Source organism: Protopterus annectens, chromosome 2.part2 (assembly GCF_019279795.1).
Source record: "Protopterus annectens isolate FY-2018-M chromosome 2.part2, PAN1.0, whole genome shotgun sequence".
NCBI classification, from domain to species: domain Eukaryota; kingdom Metazoa; phylum Chordata; order Ceratodontiformes; family Protopteridae; genus Protopterus; species Protopterus annectens.
In genome coordinates this window covers 322,934,173-322,949,637 of record NC_056730.1, presented here as the reverse complement: position 1 = coordinate 322,949,637, position 15,465 = coordinate 322,934,173, and the positions used below count along the sequence as shown (strand labels likewise).

Sequence of the window (15,465 nt, the reverse complement as noted above, 5' to 3'; positions counted from 1 at the left end):
GTGCTTGGCATTCTTGCCTCTCTAATGATGTTAGCTATTCTCAGAGTAAAGATGCATGAAGGGTATCAGAATTTAGTCATCTATACTTAGTTGTAGTATTTGCACACTGAGGTGTATAAGGGAACCCTTGTTCTAAGTCAGAGAGACCAATGCTGGGCAGCACTTAGCAACACCCCATCCATATCCATGACCAAGGAGAACCAGTGCTGCCTGTACCAAAAGGGTGCTATTAGGAAGATCCTGGGCTGTTCCTTTCTTACCTTTTGCATCATCCTGGAGAGCAAAGGTATGGGAAGAAAAGCAAAAAAGTTATCTGTTGCCCAAGCCTCTCTGTGTGGGTTTCTTGTGCAAATCTGAACCAGCTGTTTGTTTTGTAGGTATGCAAAAAGGTCTGTCGGGGGAGAAAATACACTTCTGCACTATCTGAAAGAAGACCTCTCGGTGTGTCAGACACTTGTGATGGCCTGACTTTGTCCACTGCTAAGCTCAACTGCCACTGTGTTCATCTCTGAGAGGATGTAGACAGCCTTGCAAGACATTATGCATTGCACTGCACATCACCGGGTGGTCAAGCATGCAGAGTTGGTATGATTTTTTTTTAATAAATTCAACATTTACTAACCAGTACAACCAAACTATACAACCACTGTGCAATCTCCATCCATGGTGCACTTGTTTCCTTTCCCTAGTAGCTTGCCAGATCCTTCCTTTAACTATATCAAACCATTAAGCAAACATGTTTCTCAGGACTAGCATTTAACATCAGGTCTCAGCCAAATACTACGGATTACAATATTTCAAAGTTATATAATAAGCAAAAAAAGAAGCAATAGTCTTTTTTTAACCTGATTTTCCACTACAGCTTTCCTATGGGCAGAAACCTTCAGACACCCATAACATATCTTTTGAAACTAGTGAATAATCATTTCTACTTGTACAATTTGTCTTGCCTCTGTTTATATTCAAGTCGTCACAGCCTAATCGTAGAAACATGCTATTCATCTCCTATACAATATTTCCTACCAGCCTGCTCTGAGTTAATCTCCTTCTGTGTTAATCAACTGTAACCAAATCTTCAATTTGTTGATCACACAATTAACCTTTCTTAGGTGGTATTCATACTGAAGTTGTTGAGTTCCTCCATGATTTCACATACATCTACTATCCTACGTACCTGGTCAGTTTTCTATTTTCTTGTTATTGCCTTATTTGCTACCAGCACTATCAAACCTGATGATGCCTTGTAATGGAATACATGGTTTTGAACTATCCCCAACAAAAAGTAATGTCAAGCTGTAATAAATTAATCCCCAAAAAGTCTACACATCACCTGCAGCTCAACACTGATCTCTTCCTGTTCAAGACTAAAGTATATAACCCCAGTCAACTATCACATTTTGTTTACACCACCAGCATGTTTTGCACAAATATCTTTCCGTACTTGCCTGGAATATAAAAAAATCTGTATAAGCATTTTCATGTGAATATTCAAAAACTTCCTTGATCTTGTAACAAATATGGAAGCCCGACAAATCTCCTACCACTGTGTTTTAGTACACTGCTTTTTATCTTCCCATTCCACTCACATTCGCTCCTTGACTTTGAATATCGTGTAGTGCCTTATAAAATCTACTTATACTTCTATACTGATGTGCAAACTATTTTGTCAGTAATGCCCTTTCCATCTTCATTTCCTTCCATTTATTTACTATTCCTTGAAACCAAATAATCTTAGCTTCTCAAAACCTTACCTTCTCTTTTGCTATGCCCCAAGTAATAACTGTTTCTCCGTCTTTCAACTGCTCCAGAATCTTGGTTCTCCAGTCTGCCTAAAGAAATTTGTCTCTTCCTTTCCCTGTGTCAGGGGTTTTCCTAACCCTATTAGGTGTACTTCTGCCCTCCACACCTTCATTTGCTTCTTCTCTCCAAGCAATTTGATTATATTGTGTAAATATGTCATTGTGATCTTATCTTTACTGCCACCTTGGACCTGTATCCAAATACCCAGTCTCTGTGCATTTGGGTTATAAGATCCCAGAGTCAGTATCATGTACTTTCACTTTGCCACAAACTTTTGTAATTGTGCAAAACTAATTTTAACTGTATTGCTTTACAGTACCCTTGGAGATCCACCTTGTTCCACTGGTAAGAGCAACTTCTTTCAACTCACTTTGGGACTTTTCTCCTCCCAGATAAATTTCTTTCACCTCCTTCTGAAGCTTTTTGCACATCTTACTCTCTAAATGTTATAAATATGCTAGTCTCATATACAAGATCAGCATGCCCACAAACATTTTTACGGACAAAATGTTACACTCTAAACTTAGACGCATCACTTTCCATCTCCTCAGCATCCTGTATTTTTAATCTAGTCTCCTACCAGGACTCTCTTGCTGTATTCTGCGCTCTTCCCTTGACTCATACCCTATATATTTCATTCTACAATAACCCCAATATGCAACGAAATTGTACCGGTTCAAATGCAGGTATACAGTTAACTGCTATTGCTGCAGTTTTGTAAGTTTATCCTATTACAGGTCATCTCCTGAAAATCTTTAAGGATTTTAAATGCATCTCCCAAGTTTCAGTCTGGAGATATACAATCACATCATCAGCACAAAAAAAAAAAAAAAAAAAAAAACTAATTTTCCCTGCAGATCTTCACAATAAGATATTCTATGATAAAAGGTTATCCATTTAGCCAATGGCTCAAATAAATTGCAAGCAGTAAAGAGGAGAGTGGGCATTCTTGCCTAGTACCACTGCTAAAATGACTTCTGGAATAAAACCTCTCCATCCTTAATCTTGACCAGTAAATGCCAGAATATCCCCTTAATCAATCTGATCAAATTTCTTAGAGAAACTCCACAAACACCAGCGAAGAAAACTAAATGTTCAAAAACCGCTTGATAAAAAGCAGGACCACGCCACAATGTAGTAAAAAATAATTTAATTCAATAATCCACTTAAAAACATGTTAAATGCTTTCGTCTCTGTTCATTCAGAAACTTCATCAGCTAAAAAAAAAAAAAAAAAAAAAAAAAAACATTACAAATAAGAGAAAACATTATCCTGGTTCAAAATACACCCCCCAGCTCAGCCAATCACAGTAAAGAACCATCCCCATTCATAAAATACTTCCACTCAAGTACAGACCTTATATTTAAACAGCACTATTTATAAGAAATATAAATGTATAAAAATGATTTAACTATATTAGAAATTAATGAACATTAATAAAGATTATCTCTCCAAAGCTTTTAGCTTTAGTATACAGGAAATTGAAATGTGATCATTTAAACCCGGCCAGTGGGTTGCATTCAAACACATTTGCCAAAACAGTTCACGTCTCTCCAATATTAATGACTATGCCCCACCCCTTTCATTCAAAACTAAACTCTCTAATGCTATAAATTTAAAAACATGATTAGCAAGTGCATTTGTAACCTTTTTAGCACTTGTATCCCTTAAATGCTCATATATTCTGTTCTTAAGTTTTCTGTCTTGCCAATATAAAATACACAACATCTTGAGCATAAGGCACAATAAACAACTCTCTCAGAATTACATGAAAATTTGCCTTGCAATTTCACATTAAAACCATTAATTTTAACTTTTCCAATTTCTAAAATATAGGAACAATAGGAACAAGACCCATACTTTTTCCATGCTCTCTCTAGCTGAGAACCAAAACGAAACTTGAATACATTTTTTAAATTGCTCCCTTTTCTATATACTATATCTGGTTTATCACTCAGGTAATTTCTAACATCTCTATCATTATTTAAGATTTCCCAGTTTTTAATCAGGATATTCTTCACTTGACTATTCTTATTAAATGTAGTAATAAATGTACATTTAAAAATATTATTATTGCTCACACTATGATTAGATGAATATTGTGTACACTGATCCTCTGGGGCAGACATTGGGAGAATGACATCTGTCGCAGTGATCACTGGGAATTCACCTAAGATCGGGACGAAACACCCCCTTCTCACACTTATTCACCACTTCCATCATGACGTCATTCACCAGGTGGAATGGATAACCACTCATAAGGAATATTTTCCTTTAGAATTTTTCTTGGATGAATGTGAGACTTAAAGTACTAACCATACGAGCTGCCCTTACAAACTGACGTTTTATCACACCTCGCCTTTGTGTTAATGGAGGGGCACTATTACAATGTAAAAAACTATTTACGTATGTCTCCTTATGAAAGATTTGTGAAACAAACTTCTTACGATAATACGTCTTTTGTAAGCCACATATCTAAATAAGAAATGCCCATATTATTAACAGTATGTGTGAACAGTAAAAAGGAGGTTGTACCATTTAAATACTCCAAAAACTCCATCAATTTCCTACTCCATAAAATGAAAAAATAAAGCAATTTCAATTTCCTGTAAATACAGCTAAAAGCTTTGGAGAGAGAATATTAATATGCATTCATTTCTAATCTATTTAAATAAATTTTATACATATATATTTCTTATAAATACTGCTGTTTAAATATAAGGTCCGTACTTGAGTGGAAGTATTTTAGGTTGAGCTGGGGGGGTGTATGTTGAAACAGGATGATGTTTTCTCTTATGAGTAATTTAAAAAGCAGCGTTTATAATTTGTTTTTTATCTGATGAAGTTTCTGAATGAACAGAGACAAAAGTGCTTACTTGTTTTTAAGTGGATTACTGAATTAAAGGCTTTTATACTACATCATAGCGTGGTCCTGCTTTTTATCAGCCGGTTTTCTGAACATTAATTTCTTAGAGAACCCAAATTCCTTAAATACTATCTAGAGGTACTCACAGTACACCCTGTCAAATCCCTTTTCAGCATCTGCACTTATCAAAAGTAACCATTTACTTTTCAGCTTCCTCTTGAATAATCACTGTGTTTAAATGATCAAAGGTCTGTCTCCCTTCTACAAAGCCAAACTAATCCAAGTCAACTTCCAAAGTAGCCTTGCCACCATTTCAGCTGTAATTCCAATAAAACATATGGAATCATGATTTAATATTTATATTGGCATATAGGAATCAGAATCAGTGGGATCCATCCCTTCATTAAGGATCACAGTTATCACTGCCCTCTTCTAAGTACTTGGTATCCGCCTCCTCCTCAAAGATATTTCACATGAAATGCTAATACCTTAATTATTTTTTTGCTCCTTTCCAAACTTTGGCTGGTATACCATCCTCCCAGGAGGATTACCAGCAATCTGTTTGCTTATTTACTCCTTTAATTCATTTAGAATAATACGGGAAATTAGGTTCTTTTCATCTTATTCTGACAATTTTAGGAAGTCTATCCCCAGGATTTAATAAAATCCGTGTAGAAACAGAGTAGAGCCTGCAAAGAATGTATCCGTGTACACAGCCAGTGATCCCCCACGGCAGTGTGCCATGCATATTAATGATGCGCGCTGTGGAGGGACAGCCGAGGAGCATGGATATTAAATCAGTTTAGGTAGAGGTGTAACAGCTACTCGTGGCTGCAGATGAGTGTGAGGCTCCATGTAATGCTCCCCACCACTGTTGTAAAGTTGTGAAGTGTGTCAACTGTCTAATAAATCATTGTTGTGATGTTGTTTTTTTTCCTGCATGTTTGCATGGCGTGGCATGGAGTGCAGCAATGCCAAGCTGCACTCACATATAGACAGCTGACATTTGGCAAACATCTAAAAATAGAAATAGGATGTAAGTAATTATCATAATTATTTTTTTTAATTTACTTTTGCGCAGCATGGTGTGGTGAGGAGCGCAGCAGGATCAAGCGGAACAGATACATACATGGCTGATGCCTGCCAGACATCTAAAAATAGAAACGGGATGTAATTATTTATTTATAGGTGTGTTTACTCATGTCTGCGCGGTGCAGAGCAGTACTCAGCAATGCTAACAGATAGTCTAGTAGTATATGTGAAGGTATACTAGTTTTTACAACATCCAACTAGCTACATGGGTAGAGTTATGAACTTACTTGTAGTAGGTCCTGTGTTTGAGTCCTTAGCAGACAGAATATGTCTGCAAACAAATGTAATATTTTTCTTTAATTTCATTAAAATATTGCAAATTTTGACACTGCTGTGCTTTGCTAAGCACTGCTCATTCATGCTAAGCAGTGCATAAACATGCTAACAGCTACCAATGTTTGAGCGGTGCCAAGCCTCGCTAAAACCACGGTTCTGAAAGTTTTCATGGTGCTTGGCTTCCCTTAGTTGGTTTGCGCACTGCTAAGCGACGCAGCACTTTTTTGAAAGCTGCTGAATAACGTGTAAGAGCAGGAAACAGCCTATATTCAGCCCAATAGTCAGGAAGTCTGCAACAGTCACTGGAGTTCAATCAACTGTAGGTATGGCTGGTGGTGTTGCCGAAGGTGTGCGCTTTTGGGCACACAAATGGGGCATTCAGGAGTCTAGGGTCATGGTCAGGCTCCTTGTTAAAAAAACATGAACCCCGGCTAATGCAGGGTGGATTCCAGGGCTCAGAGTGCAAGGCGGAGGCCTGGGACCATTTGGTCAGGGAACTCTGATACTGGTATCCCCTGCACAGATGGAGCAGTGTTGTCACCACTTTGACGACCTGAAAAGGAGAAAGAGGTGAACCCTGGACACCTGGGTCCAGGAAGCTCGAGCTGGGAATATTCCACAAGTATGTAAGTATGTCCTCCTCTAACTAAAATGCAAGTTGAATGTCTGCAAAACTGGTATGCATAATGGTGTGCTTCTCTCCCAACAGCTGCAGCAAGAGGGGTCGTAATGTAGAGTCCCATGCCAGGCGCCTGGCTAGGTTGTGACGTAAGCGTGATAAGTACGGATTTAATATCCCAACTGTAGTGCAATAACCAAGAAAGAGTAAAGCATTTACTGTAATAAAGTATACACAAGAAAAACTGTACTGCAATAAATGGGCATGTAGGACTGTAGTACAATAAATGGGCAATTAGAGCTGTAGTGCAATAAAAGAACAATAAGAACTGTATTTCAATAGAACATTAGCAATACCAATAACAGTAATCAAAATGTTGTTCAGCAGGATTGTGTTGTCAAAATCAGTGCAGTAGAGCTGTATGCACTGACTGTCAATGGTAAGGTTGCTGGAGTCAAGTGTAACACTGTAATAGCTGGAGCCAGCAAATTTAATGGCCTGCAAACTGTATTGCTCAACTCATAGTACTGCCCAAGGCTGTCTCCAGGCCAGTATCGGTCACATAATGCTCTCTCTTCCTCAGATATCAGGTAATAAAGGTATATGGGTGAGGTAGCCCAGTCCATAGGCAAATATTGTGTGTGGACTTCACAGATATTACAAAGCAATAACAATAAAATGCGTTCACTAGCACTGTTGATTCTAAACTACAGCTTTTTCATATATGCAGTATGGCTGTATTCCATGCACGTCTTTTCTACTGTCACTAGAGTCTAGTATAACACTGTAATAGTACTAGAATGCTAGAGGAATATCCTGTAACTTCTATTGCTCAATTCACAGTTTAGTTCCAGATGATCTCCAGGCAAGTATCAGTCACTCAATTGTCACCAGTGACTCAGTAGCTCAGTCTGTTAAATGCTTTGTATGCAGTACATTCTGCCACACACAGTCCTGGGTTCGAATCCAGCGGTATGTAGCACTAAAATTTCAGCATCAGTCATGTAATACTCACAGTTTCTCTCTCACCAGGAACACAACAAATACATGAGTGAGGTGGCCCATATTATGAGCAGAAATTGTGTTTAGATTTCACAGAATGTTAACATCAATACCAAGAATGTGTTCATCAGCACTGAGTCATAAATAAAGCTGTGTAATCCCAGTATGGCTGTATCCCTTGCATGTCTGTATTAAGTTGCTGCAGTCAATTACATTATTTGCAGATTCCCCCTGTAGTCACAGCTATTGGGTTCTACTCCCATGCCTGACAACTAAGGCACGAAGGCTGTCTAGTTTACTTACTGCACACAAACATGCCTCCCAAGTGTCATAATTTCTCGTAATGTAATTAAAACTGCCTAATCCGTCTGTCACACGATTAGCAGAAAAATTACTACCTGAAATGCAATATACTACTAAATATGTTTGCAGAACACCTGGGTAGTTATATAAGTCCACATTATATGAAACTGTTCTGTGTGGTGGAGTACCTGCATTTGTTAATCCTTGGCCCTTCCTGACCCATGCTAACAGCTTGAGAGGTATGTATGTGCTGCATCAGTTATAGGAGAATTGTAGTCACTGTACTCAAACCTGGAACTACACACCTGTAGAGTATATACTTCAGTGATTTCAGGGATATAATCTGTAATGTAAGTAATGGAATGTTTCTCTCTCTCTCTCTTCCCACCCCTTATCTTCATTTATTTATTACTGTTATTTATTAATATGATTTAATATCAACATATTTTGTTTAACTATATTTTGGAAAAACGTATTTCATTACTGATATGTTTTTATTATGATTTAGTAACATTTTATTTAACTATATATTGGAAAATGTGGTTGATTATCATGTTTTATTATGATGCAATATCAACATACTTGTTGAACTGTTTTGTTGGCCCTATAGTTTACTTTGTACTGGCATGCTGTTACCATACTGACTGTTATGTTACTTAATGTTATGTTGCACATAATATACATTGATATGTATTTGGATGAATAAATATGATGTTCTATTCTGTTAACACTAACATTAGTTTGGTTATTACTAACCGTAACTTGAACTCTGCTAAAGTCCACAAGGCTGTATTTTTATTTCTGAAGTATTCCAAAAGTCACAGATAAAGTCACACAAGCGCTTTCGCTCAGGCAATCCTGAGCTTTATCAAGTGAAAACAAATTGCAGTGTGCAGTAACCTCCATTAAATAGCCTGGCAATTATACAATTAATTAATTAGTAAATCTAGTACTAAGGTGTGGTGCTTTAGAGTTGGGTGTTAAAAAAAGTTAGTCATTATATCAACTCAAAAAATGAAATGTTTGCAATAACATATGCACTTAAATAAAAATGACTAACCATAAAAACATTTTAAAATGCCAGTTTCCTAGGTTTCAGAACATAAAAGTCTGAGGTCTGATTGGGGTTGTAGATTGTTAAAGAATATGCTTAAAGATGTGTTTAGATTGTCAGTGAATTGTTAAAAATTTTTTTTTTTTTTCATTATTACTTTACACTGATAAAAACATGCAATAAAATATGCGTGAGATATTTTTAATGCCCATCCATATAACATTTCATATAGAATTTGATTTATTAGTCGGAATCCTATAACCGTGGATGTTCAATAATTTAATATGCTGTGTGGAGATGCTGTGGTATGAAGGGGGTCAAGTGTGAGAGTTATAACCTAGCCCTCCTAAGCTTGAGGACCGGTTTAATGCTGATCATCCCATTCAGACCTGGTGGCTTCCCTGCATTCAGTCTCAACTGCCATAATAGTTCACGGTAGCCCAAGGTGGAATCTAAACACATCTTTAAGCATATTCTTTAACAATCTACAACCCCAATCAGACCTCAGACTTTTATGTTCTGAAACCTAGGAAACTGGCATTTTAAAATGTTTTTTATGGTTAGTCATTTTTATTTAAGTGCATATGTTATTGCAAACATTTCATTTTTTGAGTTGATATAATGACTAACTTTTTTTAACACCCAACTCTAAAGCACCACACCTTAGTACTAGATTTACTAATTAATTAATTGTATAATTGCCAGGCTATTTAATGGAGGTTACTGCACACTGCAATTTGTTTTCACTTGATAAAGCTCAGGATTGCCTGAGCCGAAAGCCGCTTGTGACTTTTATCTGTGACTTTTGGAATACTTCAGAAATAAAAATACAGCCTTGTGGACTTTAGCAGAGTTCCGGTTCCTTTCTTCAAGGTCGTGGATTATTCTTTGCTTGTCTTTGGTTTTTTGTGCATTACTTCACTAACCGTAACTTATTGCTACATCTCATTTACCACAGCACTTCAAGATAGGCCGGTTCCAGCTGATCGCCCTACCTTGCCTCAACCGGCTGTGGCACCGGGTCCCAGCATGTCTGGGGCCCACACTGGTGGTGCCCCCTCTTCTGCCCTTGCACTACCTGCGGTTTTGAGTAGTACCGCCTCAGAGGACAGGGCCTGCCCTCCTCTGGGAGCAGTGGCAGTGGGGGTGTTGTCACCCATGCAGAGCTGCTGTTCTTGGTGTGCAGGGCAGTCCACCATGGCTATGACCACCGCCTGTGCCAGAATGAGGGCATGCTGGCCACCCTGGTGGGGCAGCCCCGCCTTGATGCCCAGCCTCTAGCACAGCAACCCTCAAGACAGTGATGGAGTAGTGTTGACAGTCTTATGGGTGGGGATGTGAGTCACAATGCTGCTGCCGTCTGGAAGCATATGGGACTCTGATTCGACAACACCCTCCCTATCCATGGTGTTCACTCCCCTCATGTGCTACACATTGCCCATGTCTGCTGTCTTGTCTGTTTGCAAATGCATCCCCAACTTACCTCCTTCACATGTACCTGTGTCTCTTCCCCAAAATTCCGTTCTCACCTTAAAAAAAAAACAAAAAAACAAAACAAAAAATATATATATATATATATATATATATATATATATATATATATATATATATATATATATATATATATAGTCCCATACATAGCTCTTCATTTTGCACACATCACCACTGGACACGTATAATTTGGTCCAACTGGATTAACAACGCAGTTATGTTGTTCTCACCCCTCTCTGGGGTTTCAGAATCCAAATTCATCTACAAATTATGTCGAAGTGCACAGCTGTTGCTGTACAAGAAAATTCTAGTTGTGTACACTTACCAAAAATGTAGATGTTCGAGTGTATTCACTGTTGCAGTCAACACATTTGGGTTATCCCTGCCAGGGTAGCCCTCGGCCGGCCCGAATACCAGAGACTTAGTATTTCTGTGTTGGTTGCTGTCGCTTGAGGACTGACATCAGGTAGTCAGTAGTATAAAGTAAGGCAGCCAATGCCATTACATCAGTTTTTCTTGGCCTAACCTGTCAGAAACCCCCAAAGAAGGAAGCCAGGTTCTGGTGGAAGAACCACATCAGTGGAAAATAAATACCAATATGTCCCTTGTAAGGAAAAACAGAAAAAAGGGGGATGGAGGGAGGGAAACCAGGACTGCAACAGTGAATACACTCGAACATCTACATTTATGGTAAGTGTACACAACTGTACTATGTTCTTCTGTTGCAGTCATCACATCTGGGTTGATTCCCAAAGCTGAGGAAATGGGTGGAGGCAGTCAAGGAAACTAGGGGCTGGCTAGGATGCCTACAAGACTGCAAAGGCAAACCCTGCCCTGGATTTGGAGAAGAGAGGCAGGTGGTAATGCTTGGTAAAAGAGTGAACAGATTTCCAGGTGACAGCCTCTAGCATGTCCCTGGTGGGGACCCCTCTGAGGAAAGCTGCAGAGGTGGAGGCTGCTTTGGTGGAGTGTGTCAATTACCCCCTTGGGGGTAGGCTTTCCATGCTGTCTGTAGCAGAAATGGATGCAGTGTGCTATCCATTTGGAAATGGTTTGCTTGGAGATGGCTTTGCCTTCTGCCCCTGTAGCAAAGCTAACCAGCAATTAATCAGTCTTTAAAAAGAAGAAGTAAATAGCGTCACCAAAGGCAGAGCACATCAAAATATAAAACTCCAAAAACAAATGGTTCTGCCACAAATTCCACTTAAAAACACTTGAAACTTGAAAACTTTAATAAAATATACGATGCTGAGATAAAATAAAATAAACACAATGGCTCATAAATCGGATAAGAGCTTTCGGTATAATACCGTTTTCAAATCCGATTTATGAGCCATTGTGTTTATTTTATTTTATCTCAGCATCGTATATTTTATTAAAGTTTTCAAGTGTTTTTAAGTGGAATTGGTGGCAGAACCATTTGTTTCTGGAATTGATCAGACTTTCTGAAGGATTTTGTCCTGTCCAGATAGACTCTGGGCTGTCTGTGCACATCTAGAGAGTGAATAATCCTTTCCCCCTTGTTCTGGGGATTAGGAAAGAAGGTGGGCAAATTAATGGATTGGTTGAGAGCCACACTGGACACCATGTTGGGCATGAAGGATGGGTTAGACCTGAGGGATACCCTGTCTGCAGGGAAGATGATGAAGTGTTCCACAGCCATGAGTGCCTGCAGCTCAGGGACTCTTCTGACTGAAGTGATGGAGAGAAGGAATGCTGTCTTCCAGGAGAGAAATTTTAGCTCTGCAGAAGAAGCTGGTTCGAAAGGAGGCAGGGTGAGATTTTCCAAGACAAAGTTAAGGTCCCAAGCTGGTGTTGGTGCCCTTCTGGGGGTCCTTAGGTCGCTAGCCCCTCTGAGGAACTGTTTGATTAAAGGGTGTGAGAAAAGGGGCTGCTCAGTGGGAAAATGAGCAGAAATAGCAGAGGCATGAATTTTGATAGAGGAGAAAGAGACCACTATGTAGTAGATCAGCTAAGCAATCCAAGATGAGAGGGATGGATGAATGGCTGTGCCGTATTGGCCCCCTTAGCCTGGATCCATGTACAGAACGTTTTCCATTTATCTCCATAAGACTTTCTGGTGCTAGGACGTCTGGCCTCATGTATAACATCCAGAACCTGTTTACTGAGGATGGCAGATTGGTTGGGGATTAGAGAATAAGCCAAGCTGCCAGACTGAGTGTCTGCAATTGGGGAATCATGAATTCCCCTTCCCTCTGGGTCAGGAGGTTTGGAACCTGAGGAAGATGCCATGGAGGCAGCACGGACAGGCTGCACAGCAAGAGGTACCAGTATTGCTGGGGCCAGTCTGGAGCTATAAGAATGGTCCTTGGTTCTTCCTCTCTTATTATGAGCAGAACCCCTGGGGATTAGAGGTAGGGGAGGAAAGGCACAGACCGAGAGATTGACCCAGGGGAAGGACAGGGCATCCACTTTCCAAGCCATGCAGTGATGCTCCCTGGTGCAGAATTTGCTGAGCTGATGGTTGGTGTGGGAGGCAAAGAGGTAAATCTTCGGAGTTCCCCATTTCTGAGTTATTAGGGTGAAGGTACTTCTGTTGAGCTGCCACTCGTGTGGGTCCACAAGGTTTCTGCTTAATTGGTCTGCCAGGGAGTTGAGAGAGCCTGGTAGGAATTGTGCTAACAGGTGTAGCTGAATGGAAAAGGCTGTGAGCCAAAGGGTCACAGCCAGACTGCATACAGGGCAGGAGTGTGTCCCCCCCACTTGTTGATGTACCACACCACAGTGGTGCTGTCTGTTTTGATCAGGAGAACCCCTGAAGAGAGAAGGGGTTTGAAAGCTATCAAGGCGTGCTGCTTAGCCATCATCTCTTCTTGACTGATGTGCAGGGGGATTTGCTGTGGGCTCCATTGGCCCTGTATGCACCTGTCGTCCAGGTGTGCACTCCAAGCATAGTCTGATGCATCTGTGGTGAGGGTCTGGGCGGTGGGGGGTGGGGAGAAGGGCAGCCCCTTTTTGTGGGAGCATGCTGTTGCCCACCAAAGAAATTCCTTTTTGAGGCAAGGAATTAAAGGTAGAAGAGTTTCCCGGTCTTGAGAGTGTTGACACCAAAGGTTCTTTAGTTATCACTGAAGTTTCCTCATAACCAGTCTGCCAGTTGGAATGAGCATATTGCAAGATGTCATGAACCTCACAGCTTGCAGGATTTTCCTTGCAGATAGCTGGGTTCTGGTGGCCAGTTGAGAGAAGTAGGCTGTCAGGAAAATTTGTTTCTCTGGTGTAAGGTATGCATCTGGGAAGCTGTGTCCAGACTTGCTTCTAGGAAGATTATCCTTTGGGTGGGCACCTGTTTGGATTTCTTTTCATTGATTGTGTACCCTAGGGAGGTTAGTAGGGTCTTTACAAAGGCCAGGCGCTTGAGCAGTTTTTCCTGGCTGTCTGCCTGAATAAGGCAGTCGTCTAGGTATGGGTAAATTTGAATATTTCTTTGTCTGCAAAAGGCAATGGCCGGAGCCAGACATTTTGTGAAAACTCTGGGAGCAGTAGATAAGCCAAAGGGAAGCGCAGAGAACTGAAAGTATTGCGATCCTGCCCTGAAGCGGAGATATTTCCTGCATGATTCCCTGACAGGAATGTGGAGGTAGGCCTCTTTTAGATCTAGGGTGGCTAGCCATGTGCCCTTGGGGAGCATGGGGAGCAGCTGCTGGAGGGTGAGCATTTTGAATTCTGGGATCACCAGGAAGGTGTTTAGAATGGATAGATCAAGGGTGGAGCACCAGGTACCCTCTTTTCTGGGCACCAGAAAAAGTCTGGAGTAGAAGCCTTAGCCTATCTATTCTGCAGAAACATGCTCTACTGCCCTCATAGAGAGTAGGGAATGGATTTGCTTTTGAGCCTCTGCCCACTGATTTGGTGGTAAATCTGGGAACCCTTTTGGGGTTGGAAGGATGTGGAAGGAGAATTTGTATCCCCGAGACACAATGTTCGGAACCCATTGGTCCTTAGTAATGGTAGCCCAGGTGCTTGAGTGAAAGAGGTTTTCCTCCTAGGGGTAAGTGAAGGTGGGCAGAGGGGAGGTCAGGAAGAGGGGAGTCATTGTGAGTTCTTACCATAAGGGGGGGGCTTAGAACTCCCTGGTTTTGAAGTGGATGTAGTCCACTGCTTATATCTCTGCATTCCCTGGGGCTCCTGTCTGGGGGGGGGTCTGTTTGCACTGGGCCTGTTTACTCAGAGCAGGAAAGGAGCAGTGCTTGGAGGGGCAATGCCTGCTGAACCTAGGGGCATGGACCTGTAAGAAATCTTTAACTTTTGGCATAGATTTTGTTTTTTCTTCCATCTTTTTTAAGACCTCTTCTGCCTTAGTGCCAAATAAGTTATCTTTGTGCAAGGGGGCATCCAGCAATTTAGATTTGACATGGTCTGGCAGGGGTTGTTCCTTAAGCCATGCATGTCTTCCAATGACAGATCCAGTAAATGCTGCCCTGCAAGAAGCTTCTAGGGCGTCAAAACCACAGTGCAAAGTGTGTTTAGTTACTTGACTTGCAGTATGCATTAAGTCTTCTAATTCTTTAGATTCTGCCAAAGCAGGAAAGGAAGACATTTTTTGTTTAAGGAGTTGCAAGGTATGTTGCTGATATTTCAGCATATGGAACTGACAATTTAGTGCCCTGATAGCAAAAGTAGCAGAGGTGTATACTTTTTTACCCCACCTGTCCAATGCTCGAGCATCCGTGTCTGAGGGGGTGGGATTCTTAGCAGAGGTTGCTTTGATCCCTTTTGGCCCTTGATAAATGAGCTCAGGGTCAACTGCTGGATTTTTAAAAATATATTTGTGCGAGTCAGGTACTCTACAGTACCTGTCTGGTTTTCTGGGAGCAGGAGAGAGGGTGTCAGGAGTCAAGCTGGATTTAAGGAAAGTCATCCACAACATCCAGGACTGGGGGGGGGTGGCCAAGGGTCTGTGTTGCGGAAGATCTAGGAATTCCCAGAGTCTCTTTTAGA

At 40.7% G+C, this 15,465-nt stretch overlaps 1 protein-coding gene across 1 annotated transcript in view; it reads right to left on the bottom strand.

Moving 5' to 3' along the window:
- Positions 1-15,465, bottom strand: part of PPIP5K2 (diphosphoinositol pentakisphosphate kinase 2) — a 3,486,936-nt gene that overhangs the window by 3,141,812 nt on the left and 329,659 nt on the right. The window contains 1 exon segment of the mRNA XM_044063880.1: positions 3,771-3,815. Within this exon segment, the coding sequence (XP_043919815.1) occupies positions 3,771-3,815 (45 nt within the window).